At 40.4% G+C, this 11,246-nt stretch overlaps 1 protein-coding gene across 1 annotated transcript; it reads left to right on the top strand.

The window, feature by feature from the left end:
- The first annotated feature begins 9,505 nt into the window (after positions 1-9,505).
- Positions 9,506-10,172, top strand: LOC147881239 (uncharacterized). The gene is made up of 3 exons (XM_087402358.1): positions 9,506-9,564; positions 9,672-9,957; positions 10,116-10,172. The coding sequence occupies exons 2-3, from the start codon at positions 9,715-9,717 to the stop codon at positions 10,170-10,172; spliced, it is 300 nt and encodes a 99-aa protein (XP_087258484.1). The 5' UTR covers positions 9,506-9,564; positions 9,672-9,714.
- The last annotated feature ends 1,074 nt before the right edge of the window (positions 10,173-11,246 follow it).

Consider the following 11,246-nt stretch of genomic DNA (forward strand, 5'->3'; position numbering starts at 1 on the left):
ACTAAGGTAGGAGAAGCTGGATCATAGATTATTTTAGTCATTTTTTGGTGTCTTGCAAACAATTGCCATCAACATTAGCAACAAAAGGCAAAATGATTATTTTGGTTGGATTTTCATATCTTGGAATTAGTGTATGTCAATGTTGGCACCAATGAAACAAAGTGATGAATAGTATATGTATGTTTTTTTATTTAGATTTACATTTCCAATTAGAATTGAGCTATCTTGTAATTGCTGTGTAAAACAAGCATCACTTTGACAAATATTTTTCATTGTTAAATTCATAAGTAGTGTTGAATTCATGGTAGTCATTTGGTTTATGATTCGTTCAATTAGTTGTAGTCATTTAATTGCGGTGTTGTTTTTTGTACATTTCGTAGATGCAAAAATGCATAGAGGTTGAAGTTCATGTGAAATTTGTATGTACTTATTAATGATGAAATTTTATAGTACATTGGTAAATGTCACATTTGGACAATTCAAGACAGACGGAGGATTGATTTGCATTTGACGTGCTAAATTTTGTGGGTATTCAACAAACATAATAAAACATGCAATAAGCAAGTTCAAAGAAAAAACCCTCAAGTAAGAAACCATCACAAAGCATTGTGCAATGTAAGAAGTTTATAAGAATGCTTTTAACCATGATAGTGTGTATTGCCAGCAAGCAAGGCATTATCTTGGGTGCCAACTCCCTTTAGTAAGAAAATCTATCAAATCTTGAGTATGAGATGAATTTAAAAATATGCCATGAGTAGAAATTATTCAAATTAACATGGTCATGTTCTACACTAAAAGAGCTTCAAATATGTCTTTACACCTTGAAATTTGGGTAATACATAAAAAAGTTACATCAATTTGAAAGGAGATGGGTTTTCATATTTTAGTGTATTTTGGTTTTACCCCCTCGCATCCAAAAGACCCCCCCCCTTGGGCCTCACATATTATAAAAAATATGTACAAATCTTAAAATCTTGCATTTTTTTAAAGGTATATATCTTATATTCTATGGGAGGGGGGACATGAAAGTTTCATATTTTTCCCTTGCATATTTGAAAATTTTAAATGAAATCCATGCATATTATATATGGACCTTGCCCCCTCCCATACCTTGGACTTTAGATGAGGGTAATAACATATTACATATTGAGTTGGCACCCAGGGTCTTTGTACGACCTTTGGATGCAAACAAGGCAATTTCAAGCGGAGGCCATGATGTTGCAATCGACCACAAAGCACTAGGACTCACTCTAAATAAATTCATAGGGGAAGGAAATGGTTTACCTTTGCTATGCATTAGTCAAATCACTGATGTCATCATGCATAAGTTTTCTTTTTGCAAAGGGAAGCCACTCATGAAGTACAACACTTTCAAGGACAAGAAGGCCACATATGCAACACACTTGTGTACTGATCTCACCCACCGCCACAGCTACGAGACGATTACTTTGATTGTGTCGCACACATTTGTTCCACAATACAAATTAGAAGCCTTGGTGCTAGACTCTTTCCATAGGATTGAAGCCGCGGTGCCATGTAATAAAGGACTAGGCAAGGGAAAAAGTCATTACTTCTCCTTGCACATCGATGCAACAATGCTATGGTTGTAAAAGACAAGGAGTGTGAGGGCAGCATCCACTTCGTTTTGAAAGGATCAATATTTGAGTTTGCACCTTTCAGGTCATGGGCAATACGAATGAAATAGAGAACAATTTCATCTGCTATCAGTGTCATCCATCTTTAAATTAGATAGTGAAGTAGTGCGATCGTTGTTGCAAATGGTCTACATGACCAAGACCAAGTAGCTGTGAGTTTCTCTAGCCGTTTCCTTGCTTTGTGTCACTCGGTGGTTGGAGTACCTTTTAATGTTTTTTCCTATTGTAGCTTTCATTTGTCATCAAACAAAAAGCCATCCTCAACCATCTGGTGCAAGAGTACAATGATGATGGGATTGCCATGTACACTCTCATGAATGTCTTCTACATGACTGCAAAGAATGCACTAGGCTCCACGACTTCAGCATCCTCACAGAGATTCCGGATGGCAAGATGAAAGAAAAGCTTCAGCAAGTGTTCATGTCTCAAGTATCCAAGCTTGGCTATGGCCAAAGAGTAAGTTCCCACCATTTTTTTTCATCTCATGGTGCACAAACTTCTTGCTCACAAAGTTCCTCTTGCTATGACAAGTCACAAGCGTGCTGCATTTCACCAATCTTAACACATAGCTTGTGAAATTCTAGTGTAGCAGTTGGGGTGACGCACATGTGAGCCATGATCCTGGCCATCCTTACTGCTACAATTGTGCCTCCATCCAATTTATTTACAAGGTTCCACTCCCCAAATGTATCTACCTTCAAGATGGCTCCGATGTGGTTGTTACGATTTGTGGCGCACACGTTGATAGTTTTCTTTGTTGTTCAGAGACACCTTTCTTGCACTTGTATGCCGATAGTGTCTTGCGTATGTGCTTGATGCTCATAGGTATCGAGCCAAGTGGTAGCTTCACTATCAATAGCTTAGGTCAATTGCTTGCATTCTACCCGAACGCTTGATACACATGTGTACCTCCCACGTGTTTTCCAAAATATGATGGTTTATTTTGTCGCACTCATTGGTTAGCCATCTTGCTTTGAGTTAATTTCTTGATTCTCTTGTGCACAAAGAACAAATTAGCACAATGTGCGAGCACATGGACATGCAATTGTATGACATTAGCAAGTGCACAATGTTCAAAAAGGCCCATGAAAACAACCATGACTTGCTCGTATGTTTGCTAGATTTTTTGCCTTCACACACATACGAAATGTTTGCACACATGTTGTACGATTTAGTTTTCATGTGCTCACCTTGTGCTAATGCACCCTAGAGAGATTTGATTTTGGGAATGTTGGAGCCAACCAGACACCACAGAACTTGAATGGATGGTCCCCATACTTAAGAATGACTTGAATTCACGTGCATTGATCCATAATTTCTTGCAAAATGTGAGCGCAATGTTGCACTGTTCCTTTGAAGCCATTTGCCAAGACAACATGGCAACTCACATACTCTTCCATGTGGGTAACAACACTAGAGTAGCACACTTTGATTGTGAATAGATGGTTAGCCATGCAGAGATAGCTCCACTACACAAGCAAAAAAGAAAGCGCACCTATGTCTTGTGGGATGCAATGCATGATAGCAAATTGCTAGCCTTGGTGCGAGCTATGCCATAAGCGACCACAAAAGAAATTGCAACTTGTTAAACATTGCAAACCTTTGATGGAGCCAAGCACTCAATGCATGCCATTATGAAGAGAGTTTACAAAAAAATAAAGGGCTCAACACTCCAGCCCGCATTGCTCGTCGAAACACCCATCGGATGTCAAGTCGGTTGCATGACATTGCGAGGCCATCACATGCAAGAGAAACCAAGAATCATTGAATTGGCCCACCCTACAAGCAAGGACACCCAAGTGCATATTACTATCATTGCAAAATACTTGAAGATTCAAGATACGCCTTCATTTCCTTGTGTTTGTGGTGGAAAGTTGTTGTTCAAGAGCAAAATGTGTTGTACCACTATTGCAACAAGCGGCTTTATAGCACAGCTTGAACTCAATCCTGATGTTGGGACATCATAGGGCCTTCTTTTTGTGCTGTTTCATGCTCAGATTAGAAGAGGCAAAGTTCCAAAGTATGCCTCAAAGGACATGCAGGCCTCTACAACCGCATAAGAGGTACACAAGCACACTGAATAACTTAAATGACCAATTGATTGCAATAAGAATACCATTCATCCAAATATGTGAGTTGTCATATGAAGGACATACGACCTCCATAGTGCTATTGTTAATGCCTTCGCTGACGTGGAAAAATTGCAAAACGCTTTGCCCCATTTCCTGAGTGATAGCTTAATAGTAATGGTCACATTAAAATGTTAGCTAGAATTAATACATAGCTACATGAGCAGTCTTGTCTGACCTACGCTCACCCTTAGTCTACATGATGAGTTGTTACACACACATCTGTACAAAGAAAACAATGTTACCTTGAACCACTTGTGGGAAGAACACATCAAGGCAACAACAAACACAACTAGCATGTAACAAGTGCATCACAATTGTCCCCAAGAACAAGAAGATGATATTCCAATTGGCACTCTTGTTCTTGGCATCTATACAACACCACAGCAAGTGGTGGGCTTCAAGGACAAAACAATCAACATTGAACTATCTAAGGGCTTCACCCCACTAAGCAGTTTTAAAGATAAGTATTGTGAAGAACTTGCCTTACCAATTTGTCCTGTGGGCACCCTAGAGAATGCGACTTGCCCGAGCACTCTTCCTACCAAGATATTGCACAATGGGAGTTAATAAAGAAAGATAGACGTTTTGCAAAACCAATTGAAAATTTGTTCTTCAAGACAATCAAAGCACTCATCAGACACATTCTATCCTCAACATGGGTTCGCATGCAAAAAGGTAAGCTCTACAAGGACAAAGGATCCAAGCAAAGGAGGTCACACAAGACACAAACATAGAACGTCTCTTGCAATCACACATAGGGTACCAAGGCTTTGCATGCTTGCTTGCGAACCTCAGCTAACTACAAGCATAGGCTCAAAAACAATCTTTTTGCAATGATAAGACAGTTAGGCCCCCCTACCTTTTTCTTAACTTTTTCATCTACAAAGAAGAACTAGGAGTTGCTAATCAATTCAATGCCTCTTGAAAACAATTTGCACGAGCTTGTGTGTTCTAACCCACTCACAACTACAAGATCCTATGTATACAAATTCCAAGCAATCAAATGGCTTCTCAAATAAGACGCTGCAATTCTGGGAAAAGTTATTGATTTCTTCTTTGTTATTGAGTTCCAAAACAAAGGGAGCCTGCACAATCATGGTCTGCTATGGATTGAGTGCGCTCCTGTCTATGGTGAGTACCCTAATAGCGATGAGACATTTGTTAATAAGTGCATATGTACCGATACTTCAAGGCTCACACTAGAGAACAAGGAAATCCAAAAGCACAAACACTATAAAGACATGCAAGAAAGGAGGGGACACATGCCACTTTCATTTCTTATGGCCTCCCATGAGGGCAACAAAAATTTTGGGTCCACACAAAGAGTCAACTCGCTTGGATATACACAAAACAAACTACAAAGAATCAACTATTTCATGGAAGAAAATTATATCGATAACCTTGACTTCAATAACTTGTTGGGTGCCCTCGTGCTGTCAAACAACGACTACATCGCAGGACTACGTTGCAAAATTTCACAACCGATGCTCCTCTTGAAGCGTCATCTAAAGGACATCTACACGAACAAATTCAGCATTTCTATTTTTGAGCTATGGAATGTTAACACTGACGTGCAATACTTTATGAGTCCATACGCAGCTACATCGTACTACACTTCATACATGATGAAGATCAACTGCATCATAATAGAGGTTGCTCACCAAGCTTTGCAACAATGCTTGCAATCTAGTGTCCAGCCAATGAATGCATTCGCAAGATTGGTAATGCCATCTTGAACACACAACAAATTAGCTCACAACAAGTAGCATATTGTCATTGTCAATGCCAATGATAAGCATCACACATGAATTTTGCTATATAAACACAAGCTTTCCTAAGAAGTGCACACTGTTGTTGAAACAACACTTTCAGATCGAGAAGATGGACCCACAAAGTACTAGTATTTTCTTCTAGGACATTGTTGGCAGGTACAAAAACTAGCCACATGAGTTGCACAATTTGTGTTTGATTGAGTATGCTAATATCTACACTGCAACCAAACGCATGCCCACAAAACAAAAGCAACAAAACATTGTGCACTTCAATGATTAAAGCAAAGATAGGGACCCCAAGAATCACTATAGGGATATGTGCCTACTTTATTTTTCATTCGTCGGTGAGGAGCCAAGTACAAATGAAAGTTTTCCTATGTGGCATGACTTGTACTATCATGAGCAACAAGCAATTCACAACAACAAGAAAAAATTCACCAAATACCTCTTCTCTCATGACCTTATCAATAGTACATAATCATTTTTACTGACCGTTGACACATTGGAGCATTAGCCAGCTCTGAATCACTAGTATGACCTATGCATTGAGTCGATGGCCTCAATAGAACGAATCAGCCTCACACGGCAAGTGACTTTGCATACATGCTCATGCCTAACAATCAATACCACCACCATGAATTTTGAAGACTGAATGCAACACAATGTCTCCTCATTGAAGATATTCTGCTCAAGAAACGCTTGGATCAAAGAGCGCCTTTTTGCCTATTCTTGTTAGGCAAGGCCAACATAGGCAAAACGTTCACACTGTTGGTATTAGTACAAGCGTTGCTATGACACTACTTGCATGCACGAGTGACCAACATCGAGCTGTCAAAGGTTTTTCTCCTAGCCTGCATTGGGAAGGCTACACACTACATAGGTGGGACAATGATACACTCCGCTCTACATTTGCCTTTGCTCACATCCTCTTATAGAAGTCTTTCTTCAAATAAACTCCAATGACTTTGCCAGCTCTACAAAGATGTTCAGCTAATTGTTCTCGATGAAGTCTCTTTTATAGGTGAGAACACATTCATTGTAGTGGACATGCGCATGTGGGAAATCAAGCATAACCACCTGCAGCCATTCGATGGAGTGGACATCCTCTTGTGTGGGGATTTATGTCAAGCGAGCTCGCCCTACAAAAGATAGTCAGATTTTCTCAAGCAAACCCTCCGCGCTTGCAATGTCACCTTTTGTCTGGAATGACAACGTTCTATACTATGAGCTTGATGTCCTGATGCAATAGCACAACAATGCATTCCTTGACTAGCTAAACTACTTTCGGTGCACTAGACACACCTCAAATGACATAGAAATAATTAATAACATGTACTATCATCAGCTACCAATTAGGGAAGAAGTGCCTCATCTTTTCTACACAAACGTGGGGAAGGACATGCACAACCATGGATGATTTTTCATGTTAGTTTCGTTAAGAAGTAGTACTTTTAAATTGGTATTGAAAGTTTGTATACCCTAATGAAAATAAATGTTTGAAACATTCGCTAGCATTTGAAACTTTTGTGTAAAAAAATTTACACCTTTTACTTCAAAATTCAAAAGAAAAAATATAAATTTATACTATGTTTTATCAATTTTATGAAACGAAAAAAATAGCTAAAAAACTTTCGCCAAGATTTATATACATATATAGTTATAGCTTCCAAAAACATCCATGTGCACAACCACGATGTCTTCCAAAAGCTGCCAACAATTTCCCATTACATACAAAGGCATAAGGCTCCCATTGGATGCCAAATCTACCGGAGGATTACACAAAGAGTTATAGTTGAAAGCAAGAATGATTGTTGAGATTTGCATAGGCAAGCTTGACATTTTCGATGGTCTTGAGAATGGTGTCGATGCCATCTTCAAAGATGCATCGCTGGACAAAAAACCTCTAGTTGTCTAGGTTGAGTTCATGAACAAAAATATTGGCAAGCGTGCATGTGCAACTCACTCCTTCCTATACAAAGAAGGAATTCCAAAGCCCGCCCTATGAAAGATAGTTGGATTTTCTCAAGCAAACCCTTGGTGCTTGCAATGTCACCTTCTATCTGGAATGACAACGTTCTATACTATGAGCTTGATGTCCTGATGCAATAGCACAACAATGCATTCCTTGACTAGCTAAACCGCTTTCGGTGCACTAGACACACCTCGAACGACATAGAAACAATTAATAATATGTACTATTGTCAGCCACCAATTAGAGAAGAAGTGCCTCATATTTTCTACACAAACATGGGGAAGGACATGCACAACCATGGATGATTTTTCATGTTAGTTTCGTTGAGAAGTAATACTTTTAAATTGGTATTGAAAGTCATTCGCTAGCATTTGAAACTTTTATGTAAAAAAATTTACATCTTTTACTTCAAAATTCAAAAGAAAAAATATAAATTTATACTATGTTTTATCAATTTTATGAAATGAAAAAAATAGCTAAAAACTTTCGCCAGAATTTATATTCATATATAATTATACCTTCGATAAAAACATCCATGTGCACAACCACGATGTCTTCCAAAAGCTACCAACAATTTCCCATTACATACAAGTGAAAGACATTAGGCAATATAGGACATGTAACAAAGGCATGAGGCTCCCATTGGATGCTAAATCTACCAGAGGCTTACACAAAGAGTTATAGTTGAAACCAGGAATGATTGTTGAGATTTGCATAGACAAGCTTGACACTGTCGATGGCCTTGTGAATGGTGCCGATGCCATTTGCAAAGATGCATCGCTGGACAAAAAACCTCTAGTTGTCTAGGTTGAGTTCATGAACAAAATCGTTGGCAAGAGTGCATGTGCAACTCACTCCTTTCTAGGAATTCCAAAGTCATGGACTCCAATTCTCCACATCCCACGAGAGTTTCAATTTGGCAAGAATCACCTTAACTCTGTTTGAAGGTACCAATTCCCAATACAACCAACCACTTGCAAGGACAATACACCGCAAGGCCTTTCAATGGACTCCCTTGTGTTTGACCCTTTAGGAATAAAGGCACATGGTCTTGTCTACACCGCCCTCTCCCATGTGTGTGATTCATCAAACTTGTATATCTTGAAACCTCTTCAACGTCAAGCACACATCAAAGTTGACAAGTTGGTCCTCCAAGAGATTGAGCGCCTGTGAACCACGCGTGCATGACCCACTTAACAACAAGACTTCAACTCCCTCCATGCAAACACTCCCTCGATTTTCACACATGCTAGGCACACAAGGCTTGGGCATTACCACATACTACAAGGAAAACATTGTTCTAGTAGAAAAGGAATTCTTCCATGCACAGGGTGGAGTGCTTCTTGACCACTTTCAATGACTCTAAATTCGATAGCTTCACAATCATCAACATTTACAAATCACCCAAATCAAAACTGAACTCCCTCTTGCATGGCCTGCGCCAACTTATGCTCCATGTGAGCCACAACAAGTTAGTTTACATTGTCGATGACTTCAACATCTGCTACAATAAAACTTACCACGACCTCAACACTCTTGCATATTTCATGCAAACACATTGCATACACCAATCAATCTCCCAACCAACGTCAATTCATGGGTCAACCCTCGACCATGTTTGGGCTCGCCACCAAGACACACACGAACAGAAGCAGTAGTGCAAACTAGATTTACTGGTCTGACCACTCCTTGGGGTACATGACATTGCCAACGACATCGCATGAGAGCAAAACTTTTATTCCATCCTCCCCCCAAAAAAGGATGCCTCTTGAATGTAATTCAACTTGTTACACTAATGCAAAATTCCAAAGTTATGGCCATTTGAAATTTGAGCTGTGTTTGATGTATGTTTGTAGACTCGTTGCTCCTTCTAAAGTGAGGGATGAATCTTTGGCTAAAAATCACACAATGTCATCCCTTCCCTTTATATAAATTAAGAGAGAGAAATTAAAAGCTTCTCTGCCATAAAGCTTTGTGTGTTTCAATCACCTGCACAGAGAGCTCCTCTCCAATAAAGTCTCGCCTCGAACAAAGTTCGTTTGCAATCGCTTAGTTCTCCATTCTACATCATGCAAGTGCAGCTTAGATGAACCTCCGGTCAGCCGATCTAATGCTTTCATATCTTTTTTCTACTATGCAGGTTGGCAGGCATAGGACGCAACGGGACTGCAAGCTCAAGCTCCATGAACGATACGTCTGCGCCGGCTCTAAAGGACCAAGATACAGACGAGACAGACCAAGATCGTGAATGCAGGAGAGTAACAGTGAGCTCTAGCCGGAGTGGAGCCGCCATAGAAATATGCATCCCCAAAAGTTCTGAACTTCTGTCCAGATTCGTCTTGATACTAGAGCAGCAAGGATTGGACCGTTATAGTTTCACACTTGCAACGGATCAAGACGGCAACGTACATATACTCAAAGCCGAGGTAAAGGCCATATAAATTAATTCCGTACTTACGACACCACAAGCTCTCTAGCCAGCGCTGTTCTTTAGTCTGTGTTGTTCGCTTGCTTCCTCGTCCCACGGAGGCAAGCAGATATCCTCCACGGTTATGTTTTTGATTTGTTGGGCTGGGTTGGGCAGGTGAAACCGGTCTTTGGAAATGATCCTGCGCGAGCAATTTATGAGCACAAGATTTGAAACTGGTGTTTGCCTTGCCGGAGGACAGCCGCTCTCTATATCTAGGTCAGTGTGATGAAGTTCCTGAATCCCATTAGCGAGGTATCCTTAGGTTTCATGGTACAGAAGTACCAATTTATGAGCACAAGCTTTGAAACGGGTGTTTGCCTTGCCGGAGGACAGCCGCTCTCTATATCTAGGTCAGCGTGATGAAGTTCCCGAATCCCATTAGCGAGGTATCGTTAGGTTTCATGGTACAGAAGTACAATCTATAATCCATGACTCTTGGATATAGGTCAGTCCTATGAGGTATCCGTCGGTTTCATGGTACAGAAGTACAAGCTATAGTCCAATTGTATCACTCTATAAATGTCAATAATGTTACCAAGAATGTTCTTGGACCACTTGCTAATAGGCAGAGGCACTTTTATTCCTTAGTAGGACATGCATGGAGGATCAAAAGTTAGATTAAAGTATGCTTAATGCTTGATCAAGTGTGAAAAGTAGGCCGCCACAATGAATCGAGAAGCTTTTGGCTTCTCCCGAAGCCTCTGTCTCACCACTTATATCACTCCCCCCCCCTTGCCCCCCCCCCCCCCGAACTGTATGCTTAATGCTTGATCAAGTGTGAAAACAAGGCCACCACGATGAATCGAGAAGCTTTTGGCTTCTCTCGAAGCCTTTGTCTCACCATTTATATCACTCTCTCCCCTTGTCCCCCCCCCCTCTCTCTCTCTCTCTCTTTCTCTCTTGATCACCCTCCTGCTTCTTCCTCCCTATGGCTCCCACTCTCCCATCTATGCCTTCATCTCCCAACTGCCTTGCTGCTTTGCCTTCATCTCCCTCCCTGTGGCTCCCACTCTCCACTCTCCCTTCCTGTGGCTCCCTTCGTGTTCTCGCTTTCCTGCTTCTCATGGCACTTTGATTGTATAGGGTCATTGTTTACTTGGGTATAGCCATTTTTGGTGAGGTTCAGGGAATTTTCTGTATATAGGTATCTTGCATGACCCATAACTTATGCATTGCTCAACGGAATTCGGTAAACTTTGTCTTCAAGTTGTATTATACATTTCAAACTTGAACATGAGACCAAAA

Source organism: Dipteris shenzhenensis, chromosome 31 (genome assembly GCF_047967505.1).
Source record: "Dipteris shenzhenensis isolate YYH24624 ecotype China chromosome 31, Dip_SZ_1.0, whole genome shotgun sequence".
Lineage (NCBI taxonomy): Eukaryota > Viridiplantae > Streptophyta > Polypodiopsida > Gleicheniales > Dipteridaceae > Dipteris > Dipteris shenzhenensis.